The sequence below is a fragment of the Hermetia illucens genome, chromosome 5 (assembly GCF_905115235.1).
Source record: "Hermetia illucens chromosome 5, iHerIll2.2.curated.20191125, whole genome shotgun sequence".
Lineage (NCBI taxonomy): Eukaryota > Metazoa > Arthropoda > Insecta > Diptera > Stratiomyidae > Hermetia > Hermetia illucens.
In genome coordinates this window covers 47,924,878-47,952,145 of record NC_051853.1, presented here as the reverse complement: position 1 = coordinate 47,952,145, position 27,268 = coordinate 47,924,878, and the positions used below count along the sequence as shown (strand labels likewise).

General features: G+C 43.9%; 1 protein-coding gene across 1 annotated transcript; it reads left to right on the top strand.

Moving 5' to 3' along the window:
- The first annotated feature begins 9,543 nt into the window (after positions 1–9,543).
- LOC119658327 (activating signal cointegrator 1) lies at positions 9,544–22,798 on the top strand. Its single transcript, XM_038065666.1, has 7 exons — positions 9,544–9,785; positions 9,836–9,930; positions 9,995–10,405; positions 21,697–22,151; positions 22,205–22,326; positions 22,411–22,605; positions 22,666–22,798. The coding sequence occupies exons 1-7, from the start codon at positions 9,602–9,604 to the stop codon at positions 22,746–22,748; spliced, it is 1,545 nt and encodes a 514-aa protein (XP_037921594.1). The 5' UTR covers positions 9,544–9,601; the 3' UTR covers positions 22,749–22,798.
- The last annotated feature ends 4,470 nt before the right edge of the window (positions 22,799–27,268 follow it).

Sequence of the window (27,268 nt, the reverse complement as noted above, 5' to 3'; positions counted from 1 at the left end):
CTGATGGTCATATTCCAATAGTTTTTCCATCGCTAGCCGAAAAGAGAAAATCTGATCTGTTGCTGATTTATTTGCAGTGAAGACTCTTTGGTATGGGTCAATGATGTTCTGGGCACAGTAGATCTACTATAGGCAGTACCCTTACAAAAATGACCCCACTTGCAAATATGCTTGCAGAAGCTTATCTGTACACATCAGAGACGCTAAACAAGGAAAAGGCATAATCTTCGTCAAATCGTATTGGTAAGAGAGAGATCGGTGAGCTTTTGCTATTCTGGTACTACGGCGTGCTCACCCACATATCAAAAAGTTTTTTCACGTATTCACTTATACATAAGCAAAAACTTGCGGATCTCACCAATACATTGGCAAGTCCGGGCGGTATGTCAAACACAGCTGATCGGGTTTTCGGTACATCTCGCTCATGCTCAAGGGCAAAACAATTTGAAATCGTGTGTACTCGCACTGATTTCCTCCCTTGAGGGGCAAGGGGGAGTGAGGTAGCTGTCTAGTATCTAACTGTGGTTCTGGGCGTATGGGGCTATCCGCCAAGATAGCTGAAAATACCTTATAGGCGGCACTCTATAATTGCTGCATGATGATATCTCCCCGCTGCCCGTCATCAGGCATTGATTCACTGTCCCACACCTTTAGGATCAGTTGATGAACCGCTCTGAGTAGTTGGACGCCTCCATATTTAACCAATTTGGCTGAAATTTCATCGGCTCCGGGCGATTTATGGCTTTTAAGCCGATGAATTAGGCGGATTATCTCTACCATGTTTGGTGGTGGAAATCAGATTTCCCTCTTTGATTCGGCAGAATGAGCATCGAGGTGTATAAGGGAGTTATAAGTCAAATCAGGGTTATCATCACAGACGAAGACAATGCTGATCACATTTTCTCCTGGAGTCTCTGTAGTCTGTCGTTACGGTCTTGAATGCTCTAAACAAGTCGAGGCCTTAATCCAATTAGATTATCGCACCAACGATTATTATGATTATCGTCAAACAAGAATGCTACTGGTGGTTATTTCGATGGCGGACAGGACATTCGACAAAATATAGAGATTTTGCAAGTCTGATTTAGAATTTTCCAGGCTGATTTCAGAACCTTAAGTGGGCAAGGGTTCCACAGAACGCCAATTTTTCGGGTTATCAATTTGAAATCGGGTCTCCACCCACCCTCCACCTCGTCGACTATGTGCTGACAGCAACAAGCTTTCCTCCCGTTAATCGCTCGGCAGACGATACTCCTTCCCAAGCTCGGAAACTTCTGTCATCTTCCAATATATACATAAAAAGTTTGCAAGGTCTCAATGTCCCCTGGGCATGGAAACTCCGCAGGCTGCCGTTATCAGGTTCTTAACTGAATCTATGATGGTGACAGCTGCAGCGCCACCATCCCCAGGAGTGCTCTTCAGCATGGCTCCAATTGCCCCAAGAGCTTCGACTAATCTCCCGAGAGCATTTTTGATAACATCAGCCTCTTTGACTTTCGAGAAGACATTCGACTGCACTCCTACTAGGTTTACATTCGAAGCCATCTGCTTAGTTTCAGCGGTTTCCTCTGTGCCTTTTTTCTTAACAGCAGCACTGCATGATACTGTGGTTGCTGTCCCCGCGCCGGATGTCGCATCATTTTGCGAGTCTTCTTTATTTGGTTGTAAGCATCCCGATGTATTGTTGGGTATTTCAGACCTTGCTGTCTCCTTTGATATGCGCTGCGCAGTTTTATATGGCTCACAATCGCAGCCAACTCCTCCTCCATTCCTATCTCCTCAGTTTCATAATTTTTCTGTTCCACAAAAGTTTCACCTGTGCAACCCGTGCAAGGGAGCGAGCCTCAACAGTTAGGAATGCGTGTACCTTCGAGGACAAAGCCCCTAACCCAGTTTTTTGAGACCTGACCTATGCTTAGCTGATCGTGAAACTCACAGGCGGATTAGAGCTCGCTTGGAGCAACGCAGTCTATTAATACGGGTTCAATGCACACTACCCGACCAGGGTCCCAAAAAGGGCTGGCTCCTAATACACCGGACTACTACCTTGGCAGAGCTAAGCTCAGATCACCACATCGACGTCGGCAAAGAGTTGTCGGCGTCTCCGGGAATAGACAGTACCTTTGTAAGCAGTACGATGATGAGCGAAATTACCTGGCAAATTAGTGAAAATTATACACATAGTGATCACGAAGGTATACTTTTTAGTGCAAAGGAAAGCAGGAGATTCGTGTAATTCAAAGATGTTTGATGCGCAGATATTCGTTACGACATTTAAAGCAAATTCCATGCCAATCGGTATGGCGAAAAAACACTCGACGTAGGCTGGTGAGCAAGCAGAGAAAGTTGTAGCTATTACATCCAAGAAGGCAGCTAGCACATATTACTTGTAGAGAACGCCAAACCATGCCAATTGCCTCGGCAAGAGCGGTGTCTGTGGATTTGTCTTTGAAGTAGTTATGCCGAGGCTTGAAAAAGAGCATCCTCTCCTTGATCAACCTTAAGCAGGTCGCCAGGAATTCTCTAGAGTCTTCAACACGAACGAGGTAAGGCTGATTTAACGAAAATCCTTGTCACATTCATGGCCTCGTCTGCTGGCTATCGAAATGAAACTTCGGTAAATCTATACAAGCCCTGGTGTAACCCTTTCTTGCTTTTGGGGCATGATTGACTTTATGCCATCTAGGCCCAAAGATTTATATCCAGAGAAGCTTTTTATAGCCAAGCTGATTTCATTCTTAGTGATTTTTGATTTGATAATTTCATAAGGCTGGGGCTGATTCCGTCCAGGAGTTTTCCATTTTCTTAAGAAAGGAAGGACTACTACGTTCCTCTGCTAAAATCTTACTGAGACTAGCAAACTGGCTGGTGCTGTCAATGTTCTGAAAATAGATCAGCGAGGACCACTTTCTCCTCCTTTTCCTCCTCAGTCCTGATGGAGGACTTCTACCTATTTAGGCAGTCCTTGTATGGCTGCTTTGTGCTTGTAACTTATGTTAAAGACCACCCTGACGAGCTTTCTCTTTGGGACTTAGAAGACGGTTTCAGATGCCTTTTCCAGCGCCAGTTCGTCTGTCGTGCCAGTATTACCAATTTGCGCACTGGAAAGTTCTTGATAACTTGATCAAACTTTCTCCAGTCGATCTACCAGGAATCTCTGAGAAGGTAGGAAACCTCTACAGCGATGTTTAACCGGAAAGTATCGAACTGTGATCTAAAAAGGATTTCTGGTCAGACACTTTCCAGTTCCCCACCCTGAAAGTCCCATTGTCGGTTACTAGAGTGATATAAAGAATCTTCTCCAACCGTCACAGTTCCCTGAGCTGAGAAAATGGAAGACTGGTGTACTGCCCCTGTTGCAAGAGATAATAAAGTCAAAGAGGGACTCACCTCTTTCGCTGACTTGCGAGCGGACTCAAAGCGTATGCCTTGGCGTCACAATCTACCAACAAGTTGGCCTTTTTTGCTGCGATAATAACGATCAAATTTCGTAATCCTTCTGGTGGAGCTGATCGGTCATGAGCCATGTAAGCCGAGGAGATGTACACTGTAAACCAAGTCCGGATTTAGATAAGATTGCAAGCTCTTTCTGTCAAGGATACATGCTCTAGGCCTGTCCTGATCAGTGTCCCTTGTGCTGTAGAATAAATTGTAATATTTGCTCTGGAATGCTTTGATGGTTCGCCCTTCTCCGATCCAGAGCTCCTTATTAGTACGACGTTTTGGGACTAAGACATTGTCAGTTAACTGAGGAGCATATCGAGTGTTGTAGACTTATCTGCGCTACCATCGCTACCCTAGCGTCGAGCGAGTAGGAGTACTGTGGCCGGTACTCGCTAAGTTCAATTCGACGACAGTGGTTTCTTTGAAGAGTGTCTCCAGCTTTTTTCAAACCATCATTTTCCACCAAAATGAAAATTTCAAATAGTATATCATTTTGGGTTTCACCTCATCAGCCTAGTGGTACTTCCAAAGTAGCAGGTGCTGGTTTAATTCATTTATCTTCAGATAAGAATCAATACAAAAAGCGTTCCAAGGCATATTTTTGATTTTAATTAACATTTTATTGTTACTGACTGCAGCCAGCTCCACGTGCATTACGAATTGAATATGTATATTGAGTTAATTTCATGATTCAATTTACTTGGAAACATTGTAATAAACAAATTTGCCTTTCTTCCACGGAACGCAAGCGTTCAATTCAATCTATGTTTTAATTGAGCTAATGCAGACCACAACAGATTCCGATTACAATGTATGTAGACTATTTTCCACTAGAGTGGTTACATAGCATGGTTATAAACGATCAAATGTGGCCCAACATCCACGAGAATTGTACAAGGAACAATGGCAACCAACATCGGTTGTTGTGGGTCTTCTCAATAGGTTCATGATTCAAAAATCTGCATATATGAAACTTATGATCTCGTTACAACCTTACTACTCCGTTTGAGTTGTAGTTTCGGAATGCACTGAAAACATTCCCTGCCTATCGTAGAAGGGGACTAAAAAGGATACAGATTCAAGGACTAGCAACCTGCAGTTCACGAATTTCTTATATACTTCGGAAGCCGCTACCATGCCTCGGACTCGAACTGATCTTTCGGTCACGACCTATTGCTATGGTCAACGGTTGCTTGCTTAGAATGTTCGCTTATTCTAACTTCAGCCATCCGGGCTGGATACTCTTGAGGTAAGCTAAGTAAGGTGGGGAGCACTGCTCTCCCTATTGCGAACAGTCTGTGATACAACGATGGAATCTCAGGAAGACGGATTGGGCAAAGTTCAATGAACTTCTTGGCAATAAAGTGCAGCCCCCTAGGCGACTACGGATACCTTTGACGCTAGAAGATGAATTGAACTTTCTGACTTGCACACCTATTGAGTGCTATGAAGAGGCTCGTCCTATTTCCCGAGGCCAAAGCGGTAAAACGGTTCCTTGGTTGAACCGAAAAAAACGAAACTGTTTTACAACGTTCTGTGAGGAACTGGAAGGCAAAATAAAGTCTTCAAGACTGTGCAGAGTCCTTAAAAGGGATAAGCCGGCCAATTTTTTTTTGTTTTTTGGGGTAGGGTAGGTGAATGTATTTACACACACAGTCTTGGACTCCCGATTCGGTACGCCGTCGGACTACCAACTAAACACCTCCCCATCGTCAGAGAGCTAGCCTGGAACCGTTTGTCACATTACTTCGGGCTAGTCCCCGAACTCTCCCGCCTTGCGGAGCCTTCAAATCAAGGAATTCCTTTCACCAACGGAAGGGGAGAGGAGGAAGGGAACTGTCAGTTCAAGGAACCCCCTGCCATCCGGCTCCTCCACCGGTCGAGTTCTATCTTCTTAGCAACGAGAAGGGCCCGAACGTAATGGGCAACACGGTTTCACATGTCAGCAGTCCTTAACATCTCTTCGACAATGTTGTCTGGAGAGAGATCCCCTGTATGTAATAGAGCTGCTGACGAACCCCGTCCCACCTTCCACAAGAAAAAAAAGTGTGTTGGGCGTCGTCCACCACTCCATTGCAAAACACACAATCCGGAGAACGCGCCTTTCCAATCTTGTGCAGGTAAGACTGAAAACTTCCATGTTCACTTAAAAATCAGGTAAGGAAATAGTCAGTCTCACTATGCTTCCGATTCAGCCACGCACCTAAGTTGCCGATGAGCCGCGCAGTCCATCTGCCTCTAGTTTAATTATGCCACGAGAGCTGCCACTCGTCTAGAGTGCGTTGCCGTTCTTCGCGAGCAACTACCTCCCTTGGCTCATCTCCATTGCGCTTGTATATGGCCTGACGCTCCTTAGCAAGAAGAGCAACGGGGATCACTCCCGCGATCACCATCACGGCCGGTTCAGAGACAGTGCGGTACGCAAACGCCACTCGCAAAGCTCCCCGTCTCTGTACCTGCGCGAGGCGTTTACGATATACCTCCTCGTTAAGGGCGCCAGCCCATACCTCTGCGCCGTAGAGCAGGACAGACTGCGTTGAACTCATCAGAAGACGTCGCCTGCTAGACGTAGGACCCCCAATGTTTGCCATTAGCCTACTTAACGCCGAAACTCCAGCCGCAGCCTTGTTCGCTGCTGCTTTGATTTGCTCAGAAAAGCTCATCTTTGAGTCAAGAGTCATAAGTAGCGTTCCAGCGATCCGGCCCTAGGATGGATCCCTGTGCTACTCCCGACGTGACCTCCATCCACCTTTGACCCTCTAGTGTTTCATAGAGCAGGAAGCGGTTCCTCAGATAGTCCCTCAATATCCGTAAGAGATAGTTCGACACGTTGAACGTATTGTCTAGTGTGCCTGGAATGTCTTTCCATCTGACGAAATTAAAGACGTTTCTGACGTCAAGTATTATGAGGAGCACCACCCGTCGAGTTCGGCTGCTATATGCCTCTGCTCGTCGAACGGCGGCCACGACTTGCAGGACAGCATCAATTGTCGATCTCCCTGCTCTAAAACGAAACTGCCGGGGAGATCGCCGTATCGCTTCAGATTTCAGATTTATTTATTGAGCAAAGAAAAAAAATACATGTGCGGTACAAAAAGAATAATAACTTAAAAGCTCAAGCGTGACTAATTAAGTATGTAACGCTAACCTACGGAAATATCCGGGCTAGCCGGTTACATGTGATAAAGTGAAAAGGTGGTGCATGTCAGTGCTCATTTGACATAACATGTGCTTAAACCTAAGAATAATTTATAACTTACAACTAAACAAACATAACACAAAATAGTACTCCACCGGTGGACAGGATTGATCGACGGAATTGGAGTAAAGCGCAGTCCTTTCTCAATGGTGGTAGCATTCTGAGAAAGGTCTACCTTTTATTCGATTTGGACCTGTGCGAGGACAGTGATCCAAGGCGGGAGGGATGAAGAGGACTGTGGGATTGCGGGGCATGTATTGTGGAGTCTAATTGGTAGAAGGAGGGACCTTCATTTAGGGAAGAAGTTAATGCTATTGCTATTGTACAGGCTAATTAATGTCTATTGTCTTAATCTGGACTAAGTAAAGAAAAATAATAAAAGGTGATCTACACCTGCGCGGGGATTGACTGCCAGAACATGGTAGCCCATGCTGGGAAACCGTAGGTCAGGATTGGACGAATAAGAGTTTTGTATAAAAGGGTTTTGGTGGCAGGAAACAGGGCCCGGGATGAGAGGAGGTTTTTTAAGGCAGCAGAGGCCTTAGAGGCATTGGCAATAGCAGATCTGACGTGAGGGTTGGATTTGAGTTTGTTGTTGAGGGAGATTCCCAGGTATTTAATGTTTGATTTCGGCTTGAGTGTGTGGTTAACAATACGTAAATGCAGGTTTTTGCTTTCTGGTACTGTGCGCCAGTGACACTTCCCACTGGGGTTTCTAAAGCAAATAACCTCAGACTTAAGGGAATTAACGGTAAGTGTCCACCGGTTGAAATAAGCGATGACCTTGTTGGTTAGGATGTTGAGAGAGGGAGGCTATTGAAGGCCTGAGACCACTCGCATATAGGATGGTGTCATCAGCGAAGAGGATCCCTCCTGACGCGGGAAGACCATTGTCGTTTGGGGAAGAGGCCGGGAGAAGGACTGCCTGAGTTGCCGTTGTCGTGGGGGATAAGTTTTCAAGGTCTAAGGCGCAGGCAATGATGCAATGCCTGTTTTCCAGTTGATTGAAGATATGGTCTTGCAGGTACAGGATTGCCGGCTCGATGGATCTGAGGTTTTCGAAGCCGAATTGATTAAGTGGAATGATGGCGGAGTAGTGTCTATTGAGGTGACTTAGTGGGATACGTTCGAAGATTTTTCCAATATTGGAAAGAAGGGAGATGAGCCTCATATCTTTGAGATCGCCCGAGCACCTCTTCTTAGGGATAGGTATGAAGAGGGCTGACTTCCAAGATACCAGAAAGTGGCCGTTGTTCAGGCAGTTGTTGAAGAGGATGGCGAGACGTTCACTGATGGTAAGCGCACACTTCCGCAGAACAAAATTAGGGATGCCATCGGGGCCCGAACATTTTTTATTCTTGCGTCGGGAGATTGCAAGTTTGACTTCTTCTAGGGAGGTAAAGAAGGAGGCGAACGGGGCTGTTCTGACTGTATCAGCCGGGCATCTGGGAGAAAAGGGGCAAAGGTAAGACCCTTCCAAGCTCAACCTTTTATCGCTGACAGCATTGGCGACCACCGAGCTCCAGATGGGGTTCGCTGGTGATTTGGCTCTGAATAAGTGACTGAAATAGTCTACGCAGGCGGATATTTTTTCCTCAGGGGAGTGACACTGGAGGTTACCTATTTTTATCGGGGTTTGGTTGAAGTTAGTATATCTTTTTCTTCCGGCCAATCGATTAAATACTGAGAAAACTTGTGGGCCGGGTTTGAGGGATTTGAGGAGTTTCTTGTAAGATGCATTTAGTTCGGACCGAATAGCTCCATTGATTTTGCTGGACAGGTCTTTGATGACCTCGTAGAGGAGACGGTATTCAGCGTTGCATCTGTTCCGTGACCGGTGAAATACACGTTTCCTGCGCTGCAGTAGTTAGTTTCTATCGCGGACTAAGAGGAGAGTTGAGGGGGAAAGGCACCCGTATTTATAGTGACCAGGTTCTTTAACTGGAGCGTGATTTCCGATTGTAGTTTCGAAGGCAGAGTTCACTTTCCAACATTAGAGTGGATGCGCGATTTGTGGTCCAGTTGGCATGAGGCAGAGTGTTAGGCTGCGGGACACGAACAGGCAAGGGTCTGTCAAGATGGGGGAAGAACGAAGCAGATCGAGAGTGCGGGATAATTTTTGCTCTTTCTTTGCGCTGGATAGATTCCAGCCTACGGGGGCACTTAGAAAAGTTGGCATTCGGACCAATAAATACGAGTTTTATTACGCGATTGACATAAATCTGGCATGTGACTTCTCACGTGTTAAACACTGTAATTTCCGAACGACTACGAATATCAAAAAATCACTTTACCCATATATTCTACACTATATCTAGATACAATTGATGCCAAAAAAAATTCAATTCCGCGAATCCGACACACGGAATTACCCCCTTAATAAAGGTTATGCGAATGCCTCAGTGGCTAGAACACTAGGCTGTCGTATGGAAAGCAGCGGTTTAAATTTCATTGGTGTCAGTGGGATTTGCATCGTGACTGCATGTCGGATACCAGTGAACTCAGCTTTGAATGAATAACTCAGTCAAATCAAGATAATCACCGGGGAATGCAATGCTTGCTTCCTACAGTATACCGTTACGATCTTGAATGAGTGTTCAAACATACTTCAAGGCCCTGATCCAATTGGATTATTTAATAAAATGAAAAAACCTAACCCCTAAACCAAAGTACTTCGAAGACCACAATGCGTCCTTTTAGTAATATTATGAGATTTCTTCTTCCATTCATTACCGTGGTCATAAGCACTTTCAAAATCCATTTTTCACCTTTCCCTGCAGCGCAAACTGTTTGGTTGAAATTTTCAGCATTACCCCATGCCCATGTGTAAATCTCTACGCCCCTGGTCAATGAATGTTTTATAACAGCTGATTGTCATTTCCAGTTCTACGTTACCGGGACCATCGTTGACAAGTGGGTTTTCTTCGTTGCAATTTGGAAAGTTTCTGTAATTCCGCAATGGACAAGTGGCTCAAGGAGCGTTTATCACTCTGCCTAGATTTCGAGATTCCGGACGAGATGATTTCTTTCATTCTGGGAATGAAATCATCCGAAGAAGTTGATGAATATTTCCAAACATTACTAAACTACGAATTGCAGGAACATCGAGTTTTCATCAATGACTTCAAGCAGAGATTATTTGGTAGGTAATCTGTTGATTGCGTGCATTTGTATGAATACTCTCTTGTTTAGGTAAAAATATTGGTCAGAATGGGAGCAGGGGCACAGGACGCAGGGAAACCATCAAAAAAACTAACTTGAATTCGAATGCAAGGAAGCCTGAGAGGGTGGGTCTTATCACAAAGTGGCACTGGAATTTGGTGGTATTTCACAACTTTATACTTTCCGCAGAATGAACCTCCGCCGAAGGACGACGGCAAGAAAAAGAAGAAATTTGTGAGTCTCTACACCAAAGACGGGAATCTGAACGACACAGTACTCCTCAAGGGTCGACATCGATGCGAGTGTCAAGCTCGGAAGCATCAATTGATTAACAACTGCCTGCGATGTGGACGTATAATTTGTGAACAGGAAGGAAGCGGGCCTTGTTTGTTCTGCGGAAACCTCGTGTGTACCGAAGAAGAGAAGAAAATGATACGATCGTCCACGAAAAAGGGTGAAAACCTGAAGAAGAGTCTCATGGAGCAAAATCGTCCTAAAGGTTGGGAGGAAGCGCTGGCGCAGCGAAATAGATTGCTTGAATATGATAGGAGCAGCGAAAAACGAACAACGGTTATTGATGATGAGTCGGACTACTTTCAGGTTAGTAGCTACTTTCTGGTTGCTTATCAGGTCTAGAGGAGACTGGGTTTGCAGCGTGTGAAGTAAAAACACAAGTACAGTTGCAGAACATTGAAGAAATACTTTCTTCAATTTTGGATGGAACATTTTTAAGTCGCTTTACGATTTCTACGATGATTTTTTATAATCTGAGATAAACCTCCGTAAACTGCTTAGGTTAAAAGAGTGATAATCTGTTTCCGAGCCACAATAGGCTTATTCTACTGCTCATTGGTACATCTGACCGGGGCAAGCACCATTTGAATACTTTTGCGTAAAGCGAGGCTAATGCCTGTGCCGATAATGCTCTCACTGGCGACTGAGCCAAACGTCTCCTCGAAGTGGGTTAAATTTTGTTGATCGAAGTCTACTTACTAACCCAACTGCGAACCGCCAATTTTATACTTCTAAAAATAATCTTTCTTTGATTGTTTAATTAGAGTTGAGATGGCGTTTTCATTGAAAATAATAAGGTATCAAAGACAACAAACGGTATCGTTTACAGGCTCGGTATGATCATGTCCGAAATGAGGACACTCACCATCGATAAGTTATTGTCTATATCGTAGAGAAGTTCTTTGTGACATATTTATTCGTTATGGGGTTGCATCGATCGTGGAAAACTTGTAAGATAGGCGTCTTCGATCGTATGGTCACGCAATTCGTGCTAACGAAAATCCACTTGCCAAGATTGGTCTGAACATCGAAGTCGATGGTAAACGACCAAAAGGCCGGCCGAAACAACGGTGGCAAGTTTGCACCTAGATCAGGCATTCGATAGAGCCAAATGGCGAAACCGATCACAACGAGCCGACCCCGCTTGTGAACGGGACAAAGGCTGAAGAAATGGAAGAACAAGTCAATACAATTGGACTAAATATCGACCAAAAACCAACACAGTTGGTCGGAGTCAACGTAAAAGGAAGAACTATTCCAAAAATCTAAAATGTCGGCGAAATTGACTCTGAAGCCCCGCCGGTAAATATTGCACTGATATTCCATCGACACGCGTTTACACGTCTCTGCACTAGCCATGAAAATGCCGCGATCGAAGAAGAAGATCCATGACCGATCACATTCTCCCTCTACGCTCCTCCTGCTTCAAATGTTTCTGAGGCGCTGCCTATTGGGTTCCCACCATAATTAACTATCATTAATTCATCATCATCAGCGGCGCAACAGCGGGTACTTAGTCTCGGCTGCTTTAATAAGGAGCTCCAGACATCCCAGTTTTTTGCCGAGGCCCCTCGATTTGATATTCCTAAAAGCTCTCTGGCGCCTTGGCCTACGCCATCGCTCCATTGAAGCAGGGTCTGCCATGTCTTCTTTTTCTACCATAGATGTCCTTATAGACTTCCCAGGCTGGACCATCCTCGCCCATACGGATTAAACAACTTACTCACCGCAACCTATTGAGCCGGATTTTATCTACAACCTGACGGTCGTGGTATCGCTCATAGATTTCGTCGTTATGTAGGCTACGGAATCGTCCATCCTCATGTAGGGGGCCAAAAATTCTTCGGAGGATTCTTCTCTCGCACGTAGTTAGGAGTTCACCATGTTTCTTGCTCCGAGGAATACATGACGGCAATATTATTGTCTTGAGCAGTAAGAACTTTGATTGAATGGTGAGACGTTTTGAACGGAGCAGATTTTGTAAGCTGAAATAGGCTCGGTTGGCTACCAACAACCATGCGCGGATTTTATCGTCATAGCTGTTATCGGTTGTGATTTTCGACCCTACATAGGAGAGATTTTTAACGGTATCAAAGTTGTAGTCCTATCTTTATTTTTCTCGCTTGACCAGTGCCATTTGTTGCTGTTGCTTCTTTGTTTTTTAGTGCTGATGTTGCCACCATGTTCTTCGTTTTGCCTGCATTAATGTGCAGCCCAAGATCTCGCGTCGTCTGGTCGATTTGGAAGAAAGCAATTTGTATATTTGGGGGTACACGAAAGAGCATTTCCTTGTCTTAGATCGTTGCTGATGTTGAATGGTCACAAGGGTGATTCTGCTACTTTTATTTGGCCTTGCACATTGCTCAGGGTCAGCCTAGTCAGTCTTATCAATTTGGTCTGGATAATGATTCTCTCATAGCCGTGTACAGTTTTATCCTAGCTATGTTATCATAGACGACCTTAAATTCGATGACAACATGGGGCAACTGATGTCCATATTCCAGTTCTCCATCGCTTGCTGCAGAGAGAAAATTTGATCTGTCGCTGATTTGCCTTGAGTGAAGTGTGGTATGAGCCGATGATATTCTGGGCGTATGGGATTATCAGGCCCGGCAAGATAGCGGAAAATGTCTTATAGATGGTACTCATTAGCTTAATATCTCTATTATTACTGAATGTATGAGCCCTGTGAGTTGGGGGTTAAGAATTCACTCAAAGTCTTTTCTGCTTGTCATAAGAGGCGACTAAAGGGGATTGAAATTTCTGGCTAGCAACCAGCAAATTTTGAAATTTTGTCGCTACTGAAACGTCAACAATGCCTCGGATAGTGGTTTACCTCACGACAAGGACCTTTAGCTACCGAAAGCGGACTATGCTTGATTTCTGGAATGTATGCACGCTACTGAACAACGGTAGCGAAGTCCCTCAGGAGTGCTCGCTTTCACCAACTCAATCTCCAACGATATAAACTGGACATTCCATGCCTAAGTGAAATAATATGGTGGAACTCTGGAGAATACTTCTCTGCCTCTTGAAGCAATATGCTTTTGTATTCTGGACAGCCAAGTGTCAAATTGTTACTGACTACCGCAAGGCGCGCTGTCTTCCAACAGGATGTTGACAGTATGATTCCGGTCCAGATTAAGGTGCATTACAATTGTAGAGTGCTAAGCACCAACGAAAGCTTCCAATAAAATGGGGAAGGATGCTTTCTATGAGCAATTACATGCAGCTCGGGAGAAGCTTCCTATAGGTAACATTGTGATCGTGATGGGTGATCTGAATGTCAAGGTTGGCTTTGACAACTCATGTGATGGCCAAGCATGGTCTTAGCAATCGTAACGATAATGCAGGGGGTTTGTGGATTTCTGCAGATCCCACCGCCTCGTCATTGGTGGCACATTATTCGAATACAGAGCTTGCCATAAGATCAGTTGAGTTTCAACTGAACGATATCATACGGACAACCAGATTGACCACTTTGTCAATAGATTTAGGATTTGCGTAACAAAGATGGCACTGACACCGGCCGCGAAAGGGAACACCATCTGATTTGCGCCCGCCACTTCTCACAAGGCTGGAGGGCTACGATCCTACAAGTTCAACAGCGGCCGTTTGTATGATCCAGCCGTTGTTCGACAGTGGGGGAGCTATCTTGCGGATCGGATGGCAAATACACTGAGTAACCCAGCTGAGAATTGATCCGCCATCAAAAATACTCTTTTCTCAGTTGCTAGGCAGGTAGTTGGCCATGAAGAGGCTGCACAAGTTATGATTGGCTGTGGAATCATAAAAGCGGATCGATGAAACGAAGGGATCGAAGGTTCTACTCACCGCTGCAAATGGTGCCTGCCGTGACGTGTTTGAGGTCCGATTTCGAGCGAATCCTGGGGAGTTCAGCGTATTGTGCACGTTGCAAGAGGAAATTTACTTTTGCGCTGGTCAGGAAAGCGGAAGATATCGCAAAACACAATTGTTGCAAAAATCTTTCGATGTTCCTGTGAAGGACGTTGACGGTCGACTCCTCATCCACGATGACGAGCAGTTGAAGAGGAAAGAACACTTCATCACGGTTCTTAACCGTATCACATCCGGTTAAATTCCGCATTTTATGGGTAAAATGTTTAGTCATCGTAACATGCGAATATGAACTATTTCTCCAAACAGAAGAGAAACCATTTCTGCCATCAATGCACCCAAATGAAGTAGAACCGCTGGATTTGACAAACTCCACAGAGTTATTTATCGCTACACCACCAGATCTGCTACTTCCAATCCTGGGTATCCAAGACTTTCCCCAGAGAGTGGAAAAAGGGGTTGATCGTTAAGATTCCAAAGATTCCGTTTGGCTGTGAGAATTGGAGGGGTATCTGCGTGCTACTCGGCAGCGCGAAGGTAATAGGTAAAATGATCCTAGAACGCATCAAAGAACATCTCGAAAGCTTAATTAAGGCTGGTTTCCGCTTTCTATCCTCGTGTAGTGACCACATCAACAGCTTACGGATCATTTGGAAACAGTGCGCAGAGTTTAGATTTTCACTTCATCTGCTCTGCATTGATTTCTAGAAAACTTTCGAGAGCGGGAACACGGAATGTATTTGCCGTGCTCTACCCAGGAGGGGCATTCCAAAAATACTATTAAAATCTCAGAGGAATTTCTCTTGACACCGATATTAATTCTTATTGCCATCGGTGAGGCTGTTCATGCTCCCTTGTTCGGAAGATGTGCAGAAGTTCAATGGACTAAGACACTTTTCCTCAAATACCTCGACTGCGCTGATAACATCTGTTTGCTCTCATGGGGCCATGAACCTTGACAACTGGCTCTAGATTTGGAAAGAGAGGCAAGTAGAGTTAAATCGAAGATAAATACCAACCAAACCAAGGGTCTCAGTGTGACGGATCATCGCAATCTCTCTAACTCCTTTAATGGGAAGAGCAGCGAAGGCATTAATCAACTTATATACAGTAGAATCCCGATAATTCGTATATCGATTATTCGTACAAATTTAATTTTCTTTATTTTGCCATTACTGATAATTGGGAATCCCCATATTTTTTATGAAATCATCAGCCCCTTGATCATATGAATCAACGGGATTCTACTGTGTATATATGTATAGAAACTTGCTTTCTGCCGACAGAACTGGATGTCGCTCGACGCATTAACAGTGCTAGATCCACTTTCGCTGGAAATGCACTTATCACAACACTGCAAGTAGAGATTGTTCTGTACTAGCGTTCTTTCTGTGTCACTATATGTTAGTAGCACATACAAAGTGACCACCACTGTCACTAGAAAACTCCAAGCCCTCGCGAATACCTACCTGTTTACAACATACTTGTTATTATTTCGAACGAAAAGCTTGGGCGGCGCAGACCTGTCACCCATACGTGATGTGATCGGAAGGTGGAAGTGGTAGGTTGCGCATGAGAAAAGGCCGGCTCCCCATGCAGTTGAACCCACTCTCCCAATATGAGATAGGTAGTGAAATATAGGCCAGACATGTTCATTGAGTTATCCGAGGATAGAAGCTGGTATTGCTGCCTAAGGCTGGTGAACCTCCAGGTAACCCTTCTTCCTATGTATATTCTAGACACTATGGGTAAAGTATTAGAGCGGGTGATCTGTTGAGTCGGTTGATGAGAGCCAGTGCATATTGCCACTATGAGTTCTGTAAAGCTAAATCAACCATTAATGTCGTCAAATTGGTTACCGGCATGGTCGAGAGTGCGATTCAAGAAAAAAGTAATACTCGCAAGCACTGCGTGAGAGTAACCCTGGACGTCAGAAATACATTCAATTCAATTCAATTATGGTTTTCACCTATCTCGCTGCTATTGTCGATAGCTATTTAGCGGAGGGAAGGTTTGGTATGACACCGATGACCGACTCCAGGAGTATGTTTTCCCCGCGAGAGTCTTAGAGTCCCGTATTGGGTTCAATACTGGAGAACATCATGTGCAATGTATGTATTTAATATTCTGATTCCGAAGAGGCAACGATGGTGAGTTGCCCCAATGATATAGCATTGGTTGTAGTCACAAAGTATCAGGAAGATGCTGAGTTATACTCATGCGAAGCAATCAATGCTGTTAAAGTCTAATTAGACAGCGCTGCATTAACACCTGCGAAGGAAAGGACGGAAGGGGTCCTCATTGCCAAACGTCTTAAGCGAAATTACATTCGTATTAAGGTTTGCACTCCCTGGGAACGATAGGACATGACAGATTGGCTAACGCCCACCTTGAACGACACGACAGAATGTCCCTGGTATATTTGAAAGACATATGTACATACTCAAAACAGTATTATTAACTTATATCTGGTGTAGGTAAACGTCTCCCGGCTGTATGATTCAGACTATCTGTCTGACGTATCTTCTTCAGACGAATATCTGAAAAAATAATTGTTTCAAAAAAACATCTGTGCTTGTGTTAGGCAAATGTTTGAATCTTCCTCAGACATCAGACAGACAAATGACTGCTTTAGTTAAATGTCAGCTCATAAGCTCCAAAGGCTGGCTTGCGTGTGTATCAGTGGGGCAATGAGGACATGCCCAACGGCATCCCTGGAGGTCCTTCTGGGATTAACCCTTCTCTATCTGCACATACAGATGCAGACAAGGAGATCAATATTCAGGATGGCCGGTAATATGAGTGAGGCGGGGAGCTGCCTAAATCGAAGGAAGATTGATATTCTTTCTAGGCGGTATCCCGAATTACTGATACCAAGGGATAACATGACAACGAGGTTTCATTTCGATAAGAAGTTTGAAACACGTTGGAGTAACAAGGCAAACTGGGAGAGCGTGGCTGCGACATACGGCTTAAACCAGCAACTGATTACTTGGTACACTGACGGATCCCTCACAGCAGAGGGAGCGGGTGCCGGTGTCATTGGTCCAAGGAAAATGCAAACAAAACCTTAAAAAAAGACATAAAAGGAATACTAAAACGTTCCCATCGACCCCGCCGTTCATATAAGTTCACTTTATATGATGATGACGTCATACACGCCTTGGATGCCATAAATTTACCTGAAATGGGAAAATTTGACCTTCTATAACTTTGCTAATAATAGTCGGATTGCTTTCAGACTTTTCGGGACTATGTCCTATATTATCGTTTATCGTCAAATGTTGTACTCCTGGGATGGATTCAAGGGGGCTTTCCGCTAAATTTCTAAAACATGGTAATATGCTATTATTAAGTTTATTTGGACAGTTATCGGAATTGGATGTATTTTGAGGTCTACATATGATTTAGTTGCATCACTTTCATTTTTTTCAGATTTTTCGATTGGTTAGGTTCTTAGAACGAGACCTGTTTCACTTTTTCGGGCACACATTTTCTGCCCTATCTCCCCTATGTTTCACCCAATATCAGAAAAAGGATCAGTTTCGAAAAGTACTAATGGTGCCCTTTCATTCGATAGCCCACATGACCATGTTCTGTGGAGAGAAAATGTACACCGTCCTTTCGCATGTATGGGGAGCCCCCTTAAAATTCAACACAAAATGGCGGCACTCGCTGCATGTAAAGGGACACATGTTCTCACCAAATTTTGTAACAATCGATTCAGTGGTTTCTGAGTAAATCGGGTGTGGCAGACAGGCAGACAGACGTTGAATCGATTTATATTTTATATGTTCATTTATTATTTCCGAGTTATCACAATCTCGGCAGATGCCGGATTTTACCTAATACTAGCACTAAGTGCCAAGCATTTAGGCTCGGACGATCCTGCCTACTTAAAAACTAAAAGGGGCACTGGTGGTGGTGGCCGGTGGTAGGTCAGTGGGAGAATCCGTCGAGTACTCCCCGCAACATCGAGCACGTATGCAGAATGGTGTACTTCTGCATGGTTTGAACCAGACTGTGCGAAAGTCCCAAGACATCAAGGGAAGCCGTGAGGGATTTAGGTACAATACCTGTAGCTGACAATATTATGGGAACTACAACCACCCGCTCGAGACGCCAAATTTCTTTGATTTCCCGAGCCAATGGCTCATAGTTCACCTTCTTCTCCACGTATTTCCGTTCAATGTTGCTATTATGGGGAATAGCAACATCAATAATATACGCGGAGCGACCCGTCTTGTCAACTAGCAGTACGTCAGGCTTGTTGTGTGCGGTATGGCGATCAGTCAGAACTTGCCGGTCCCAATACATGCTGTAAGCAGAACTATCAAGTACTGCTTGCGGCTCATATCGGTAAACCGGATATGTCCCCGTGATCAGCCCATGCTTATATGCAAGGTTTTGATGGATAACCTTACATACAGCATTATGCCTGGTGATGTATTGCACCGGTGCCATAACAGTACAGCCAGAAATGAGATGGTCCAACGTCTCTAACGCCGAACCACACATTCTGCACTGGTCGTTCTCCACCCGTTCTTTCATGATGAGCTTTTTATAAGCTCGGGTGGCGACCACGCCATCCTGAATGGCACACATGAACCCCTCCGTCTCAGCAAAGAGCTCCCCAGCACACAGCCATCTGTTCGACAGATGCAAATCGACAAATGGCTGCCAAAGACAATTCACGTGTTTACCGTGCATTGCCTTCGACTTCCATTCCTCGATCCGCTCTTGGTCCGACTTCACCCCACTCAGAGGATTGAAAGATCGATCCTTCAAGTTAAGTGGAGTCAGTCCACAGTCTGCCTTACAGACAGCCGCATGCAAGGGGCTCGCCTGCTCTTTACTGTAAAAATAAGCGCGCAGCGAGTCGACTTGGCGATGATGTTGTGCCGCCACGTCAACCACGCCCCTACCTCCGATGTCACGAGGCAGGTTCATCCGCTCCACGGCAGACTTTGGGTGATGCATTCGGAATTTGGACATAGTTGTCCGTATCCGCCGCTGGACGCTTTCCAGGTCGGTCTTCGTCCACGGCAATATTCCGAATGCATAAGCCAGTGAAGGGATAGCGAATACATTCAACGCGCTTATTTTATTCTTCCCCGAGAGATGCGATTTCAGCACCAGCTTCACACGTCGCAGGAATTCGGACAGCAGAGCTTCCTTCAGATCACCAACTCGAGCATGGGTTCCTTGCAGAATTCCTAGGTACTTGTAGAAGTCTGTCTCGGTCATAGCTTCGATGTGGAGGTCACCAATGCTATGTCCGGCATGCGGCTCGTGATGACCTTTGCGAATGGCTTGGATTCGACATTTGTCTAATCCAAACTCCATCCGAATATCACGGCTGAACATGTCTATTATTCGCAACAGACTTCTAAGATGGTTGTCAGTACCAGCATACAGCTTGATGTCATCTAGGTACATCAAGTGTGTCAGTTCGCACTTAGCATGTAGGCCATATTTTATTGCAAAACCATGCCCTCTAGCATCATTCAGTAGCCATGAAAGGGGGTTCAGTGCCATACAAAACCAAAGAGGACTCAATGAATCCCCCTGGAAGATGCCCCTCCGAATACGGATGGGCTCTGAGGTATTAGCACCCTCAGATGTACGGACTGACAAGGTGGTATGCCACCCTTCCATGACTGTCACCAAAAACTTTATTAGTTTCGGATCAATGCGATACAGATGTAGGATTTCGATTAGCCAGGTATGCGGAACGCTATCAAAAGCCTTGGCATAATCGATATAGCAACTGAAGAGGTTTCTTTGGCCTCTAGTTGCTTGTCCTACAACTACCGAGTCGATAATGAGTTGCTCTTTGCAACCCCTTGACCCAACTCGGCAGCCCTTCTGCTCCTCGGACAGAATGTTGTTGGTCTCGAGGTGCGCATTGATCCTTCCACTAATAATGGACGTTATGAATTTGTAGAGGGTTGGTAAGCAAGTGATCGGTCTTGTGTCTGCGGGGTCCTGCACCGTGTCCTTCTTAGGGATAAGGTAGGTAATCCCCGCAGTGAGGAAAGGTGGAAATTCCTCCGGCCGACTCATGACCTCATTTATACTGCGTGCCAACCGACTGTGTACGCTGGTAAATTTCTTATACCAGAAATTCTGCACCCGATCCAGACCTGGGCCCCTCCAGTTCTTCGAGATGTTTATGGCTCGTCGAACTTCCTCTTCGGTAACATCCGCGAAATTCATGCCAGGTGTATTGGCACGGCGGGTGCCTTCGGCGGTGATCCACTCAGCATGCTCAGCATGCTGAGCAGGTAACCCCCAAAGTCCACCCCAATACTCTTTCGCTTCCGTCACCGAGAACTATATTGTCTGGGCGCTCTGTTGGGATTCGTTGAGAGATCTGAAAAAGCTCCGCTGGTTCCTCGCGTATGTTGCATTCTGGACACGTCTGGAATAACTTTCGCCATACCGTCGTAACCGACTGCATATGACAGAAAGTTTCTGTTTTAGTGTGTCCAGAATTTCAACTACGGGTGTCTCAAAGGGGATGGCATAGTTCCGGTAAACCCTCTGCACTTTATTTCTCACCCGTCGGCTGGCATTGCCAGTGCTGATCTGAATCAGTCTAGCAATGTCCTGCCTTAGTGAGTCCCGCCGACGTTCCAGACGAATTTTCCATGGTGAATCTCTTTTGTCACTCAAACCAATAACGCGAAAGCGAATCTTCTGACCGTGCAATCTGATAGCCGCAACTGCACCACAATACACAAGTGATTGTAGTTGCAGCAGCGACATATCAGCACACAGTCGAGACGCAATCTCATCATTGATTTGAGATAGAATTCCCGGAGTTGCTGGAGATGCATAGAGCCTGGGAATACCTGGTCTATGCAAAGGATCCATATCCGAGAATTCTATACACGCTCTTTGGAATTCGTCCCGAACTTCAGCGGAAACCTCAGCTGGACGGTGGAGAAGAGTGCTTCGGCGAGTACTGAACCTGTTGCCTGCAGTGCGGCGTGGTGTTGTTGATGCCGCCGCCTCTGCCCCCATCGACTCTCGGTCACCAGTTTCCCCGATGACTTCAAGTCGAACACGTTCCCTGATGGTGGCCGGGATTGTGTCACTGCGAGTGATGAAGCGGTACTGGTCTGCGACTCGCTGCACAGTCACGTGCGCGAATTGCGGGAAACGCTCGACGAATCTCTGGTGCAACAAGGGGCGGTAAGATGTTGTACCCGCCCCCGCCGTTATTTCGTAGTAGGAGCGGATGATGAAGAGGTTCATTTCTTCAGTCCATTTCATCCGCTTCCTACGCGAACCTGCTGAAGTGGTCGCCATAGATTGTGGCGAAACAGCTGCAGCAGGCGGAGCTGTGCTCCTGGTCGTCGTGGCGCCTAGACGTCGAACCGCCCCACGACTAGCGGTTTCGACGCCGTGCTGTCCATTACGAGAGCCCGACCCAGTCACCAAGTCAGACGACTCCCGCCGGTTATCCGTACCGGACCTTAAATTTTTCCTTCTTCTCATTTTTTGGTGGTGCATTTTATCCCTAGCTGCCAGGTGTGTAGATAGCTTCCTTAGTGAGTAATCTGCAAGACTGCAAAGTTCCTGCACTTTCCTCACCTACCCCCTGAGACGCTGCGGTGGCGTACAGCCATTCAGACTGAAGCTATCCATCCCTCCTCCTTTCACAACCGGGCTTGGGACCGGCTTCGGCATCTTTATATTTTCTTATTATTATTATATGTATCTTATTGCAGTCAAACTCAGTTTGGTTATCCGATGCAGAAAGGAAGAAGCTAGAACGTCTCGAAGAAGAGATGCGAGAGAAAAAACACGCAAGTCGGCTAAATCGAAAAGTAACCTTGGACTTTGGAGGTCGCCAAATTGTAGAAGAGCCTCAGGTTACAGTTGACTATGAAGATAAGATATTCCAAGAAATTGCAAAGTCATGTTCGGAAGGAACATATGCAAACATTAAATCAAACAGTGGACCAAACGAAATTTCTGATGATATTCACCCAGCCTATGATGGTCCCCTGCCAGTTTTCATTCCAGTTTACCCACAATCTAATAACGACAAGGAAAATGGACAAAAGTACGATGGTGTATACAATCGTGTTCAAGATAAAGAACTTTTGGAGATCCAGGATCAAAGACACTGTCTTTCTATGCATCAGCCGTGGGCTTCGCTTTTAGTTGCAGGAATTAAAAAGTAATTATGTGGCTACATAGAATTTCGAATTTTAATTTACCTTATCTTCAAAGACATGAAGGCCGATCATGGTACACTGCGCATCGTGGACGCTTATGGATAGCAGCAACAGCAAAGCCGGTGGACATGGAAGAGGTTAAACGTATGGAGAATTTCTATCGTGTTATCTACAAAGGTAAGAATAAGTAACGCACTTTAATACATATTTATTTTTGCCGAATGTTGGGGTAATAAATAGGATCTTCATCTCTTCCCATAGATGATAACATCAAATTCCCGACACAATATCCATCAGGTTGCCTTCTGGGTTGCGTTTCCGTGCAGGATTGTCTGCCACAAGAAGAATATAGGAAAGTTTATCCTGAAGGGGAGTCGGAAAGTCCTTTCGTTTTTATTTGTACTGACCCACAGGAACTTCCAATTCGTTTTCCCATCAAGGGGAGCCATAAAATTTGTATGTTCTATGGGATATCGCTTCTGATCACTGTTATAGCTGCTATATTTGTTTTTACAGATAAAATTGACCCTAACATTCATACCGCTGCTGTGAAGTCATTGCAAAGACTTGCGAAACTACAAGTGGAAAACGATGAATAGTTTATTTCTGATGTTCAGGTTTCATTAAAATAAATTATTTTTTCTTTGTATTTGGGTTTTTATTTCCGCTTTATTGGGTTACACGTAAGAATTAAAGAATTATACTAAACTGGTATCTAGTCTACTTTTTAGAAACTCTTAGCCTATTTCAATATTTCTATTTCTTTTCATTTCTAGGAGCAATTTTGAACCATCTTGCAGGCATAAGTACCAACAAGTTGCTTCAAAATTTTAACCACCATGCCTGAAAGAGTTAAGGGGACTTTTCACTGCCATCATTTTTTTTTATTTTCTAATTCGATAGAATACAGTCTCAAAAATCATTATACATGTCACTATCTAACAAGAAAATACAAAATATCACATTTTTCATATGAACCCAACGACACCACATTTTTGAGGATACATTTTGAGATTGCTCGACCATTTATAATTCTCTAATCTGGAAGACACATCCTCGATGATCGGAAAGCGAACACATCACTGAAAGCCTATTTGGTTGCTCTCCCAAATCATGAACATTTTTGAAAGCATTGTTGGTAACCATATTTGCGAAATTATTCAAATAATGGTGAACTAGATCGATAACGGGGTTACCCATGGAGTAATATCGTGAGAATTATCCCCTCTCTACATTGCATTTCTAGATCTGGAGAAGGCATTTGACCGAGTAATGCAGAAACTCATCTGGCACACTCTGCGGCAACACTTTGTGCTAGAGGAACTCATGCGCTGGGTTAAATTGTTCTACTGTGATTCGAAAAGTAAATTTGGAAAAGTGGTAGGTATATTAAGACCGCTTCGTGTCTCTGCAGGTGTTCATTAAGGGAGGAAACTACATTTGGAGATTTTCAGAATCTCATTTCATATTGCTAAGATCATTAGCTTAGCTATTCCAAAATACGCTGCAGAAATTTCAAAGCGAAATTCGTGGTCCTTTGGATTTTATAAGGGTAGAAGCGAGCGATTATTGGGTACAGACTCAAGGTACACCGGCCACCCCCGCTTTATGTCCTTTCGAAATTTGGTAGCGTTATGTAAATAGGGTATTCATAAATGCTTGGTGTCAGTCCCTTGTTCGACTGCATTTGTATTTGTTGTAACTGTATTTTGTTCGTAATTAACAGTAATAAATGTCTTCATATCAGAGAGGGGATTTTTTAAGCAATTTTTTTTCGAACGTGTTTTTCTCAATACGATGTTTTTCACATTTGCGGGAATTCTAGCTCAAAAAGTAATAAATCAGTCAATATCAAATTTGGAGTGTGGTTCTTTAAAAAAATACTCAGAATATGAACCAAAATATATTTAGAAAAATAAGCTACTGATGTAAAATTAGTAGCTTTTTGGTTTTAGATAAAAACTAGAATTGCTACACGTCCCGCAGTTGGAGAACTTCAGCGGAATATTGTCGCGTAACTCTTATTTCTGACTTAAACTTTTCAAAAACAGTTCTCGAAAAGTTTTTCGGAATATAGCTAATGTAATGTCCAATTTCGATTGAATTCCGAATAATACTTCCCACTAAAAAGGTCTTCAAAAAGTACGTGAAAGAAAGTGTTCTAATGTTGTTTCCCCCCTTAAGGGGTTATATACAGTTAGAAGGCGGAAAAAAAGCGAATTTTCCAGAATTTTTTTTGAGAAACCTTTTAAAGTTATTGATCTAAATATTTGGACATATATTATGATATCTTTTAACAATATTTTCAGACTTAAAACTAGTAAAAATATTTATTTGGACAGGAGCTACAGCTGATCTCCGGAAGCTCCTCTCAAAAAAGACGTTTTGCGGTGACCACTATATCACTGAACTGGAACCTCTGAAATTAAAAAACCAAACAGATTTCGTTAAAGTAATGTTAAATCTAGTAATTAATCGAAGGAATAAGCAAAATAATTTTTTTTGACAAAATGGTGGTTTCTAGAAAAAAAAAATTGATTTTCGGCCAAAATTTCGGCCTTAAATTGTTTATAAAAAAAAAGTATTAATCGGTAAGATAAAATCTTCGATCAATTACTAAACAATATATTTAAGAAGCTTGTGTCAAAATTTGAGATCAATCGGTTTAGCCGTTTTTGAGTAATGTTGGTCACCGACTTTGAAAACACCATTTTGAGAAAAACGCATTTAAAGTTTGAAAAGCACTTTACATAAGATGAAATTTTTTTTTTTCAACTTACATGGAGTTGTCTATTCCAGGACCATATAATAAACCCTCCGTCGTTTCGGCAGCTTCTAATAACTCGAGGTGATGTTGTCTGCGAGCCATTCTTCCATCTCGGGTGCCCTCACGCGCTCTGATATCGGAAATGGTCACGCGCTGCTCATCTTCTTTTTCAGCATATGAATGCGCTTGGGTCCAAGTGTGATTCCTATTGCCTTCATATAATATAATAGTGATGCTATTCCTTAATCCACAAAATTTTGCTGCACCTTTTAACCCTAATCCGAGGACTCTCATGACAAATAAAAATCGTCGATTTATTACATAAGAGTGCGCGACAAAAGGACTAGAATTTATGTTACGATCTGCACACTTATCACACAGCAAAATAATTTTAAAACCAAGTCCTCGTCCAGAAGCAGTTTGAAACTTCACATTTCCGTCACAGGTCTTACATTTCACATATTCAGAAATTGCTGCAAACATTGTTATAAAATGTAAAATGCGATACTCAACAGACGGTTCACGCAGAACTGAGATTTCCTCTTGTTGTTTAAATTTTTTTGCCGAGGCACTGAAACTACTTTCATCCGTTTCGGCTGTTTTTGGATTAAAAACATTTTTTCGCTTTTTTTGGTCTCGACTTATGTATATTAAGAGATTTTCTCATTTCTCTAGAAGCCTTCATTTTCAAATTACAAATGGAATTTTAACGAACTCACAAGTTTACTGCTTGGCTTAGCTGCTTATACTGACTACCACTCTTAAATATTTTCCAGTTTGGGGAGAGCAAAATTAAAATTTACCTTTCAGGTATAAAAACGACAATAACACACTGATGTTTTACCCATCTCAATACATTAGAAGGGAACATTTAGAATAGGTAGGTGCACAAAAGGGACAGCGTTCCAGGTAAGCGCTGCCGCTCCGGCCTTATGCTTCCAACCGCTCTGAAACGCCTTTTAAAATTTGCATGTAACTTCGAAAATACTCACCGGAACGATATGAAATTTTCTGTGTGTATTCTTAAATATATGTACATTAAGAATATAAAATAAAAAAAAAATCGTTTTTATGAAAATTCTAACTGTATATAACCCCTTAATAAAGGACCTTCTCATCATCTCTTTGCTTATGAATACTGTCACACGGAGATCCAAACGCCACTGCCAAATTCACTGTTTTACGCAGGGTCTCACAACAAAGCTGATCCCCAAAAAATATTATAGAATGATAGCCTCATCGCAGGACAGAATTTTAGGATGACCGACCCCGGTAAAACAGGCAATATCACTTGAAGTGGCAGCAACCTGCCGAAAACTGGGTTATTTTAACATCTCGAATCATGTTTTCAGCCAAGCGCATTAAGAAATTTTCTCGCGCATCAGCGCAAATAGGATGAAGTGGCGTTCCACTACTGACATTCTTTGCGATTTACACATCAGTGAACTGAACCTGTCATCCTCTATAGTTCTAAATGCTGGCCGACCTTCAAAGAGAATATACGGCGTTTTGCGGTAACAGAGATAAAGATGTTGCTTTGGACCAAGCAACATAAGACACCATGATCACATTTGAAATGAGGAGATTCGCTATCGAAATGGATTTGTAACAATCGTGGAGAAATTGAGAGGTGTTTTCGATGGTATGGACATGTAATTCGCACTGATAAAAACTCATTTGTTAAGATTCCTTAGCAAACGCGATGGATGTGCCCAAGGGAGAACGTTGGCCGTTAAAAGCCACAGTTATACCAACCGCATCCGAGCATAAAGACTTATGGGAGGTTCCTCAGTATCGAGAGCCGGGACCGTTTAGGAGATGCTTAACAATTATGAGATCTCCCCCAATATCCAAGGCAGAAAAGACCTGGGCCACAGGAATCCCGTTAATGCCAGAAAATATGCGGAAACAAGAATGCTTTAGAACAGAAATCCGACTTGGAATAGTCATCCTTCATTTTGTTTGGAACGAAAATTGTTGAGTTGTCGGGGAATGTAAGCGGGATCCGGAGAAACCAAAAGGGAGATGTCATGCTGGAACTGAAAAGGTCCGAAGAGAGCAATGCCGAAAGCTTTCGCAGCTCAAAACCATGAGATCGCTCTACAGTGCAAGGTCCTAGATGAGGCCACTTTTAAGGCGGAAATCTGCACTGCCTTAGCGGAGCAGTTAAAGCTGCACGACTTGCAGAAGGTATTCATTGTAAGCCTTAGAAAGGCGTATGGAGATAAACAGACAGCGACCACCCGGCTGCCAGCAGAAGCAGCGCGCAAACTGCTGGATGTTGGGAAGGTCCGTATTGGATGGGTAGTCTGTCGCCTTAGAGAGCAAATCTCATTAAAGAAATGTTTCAAG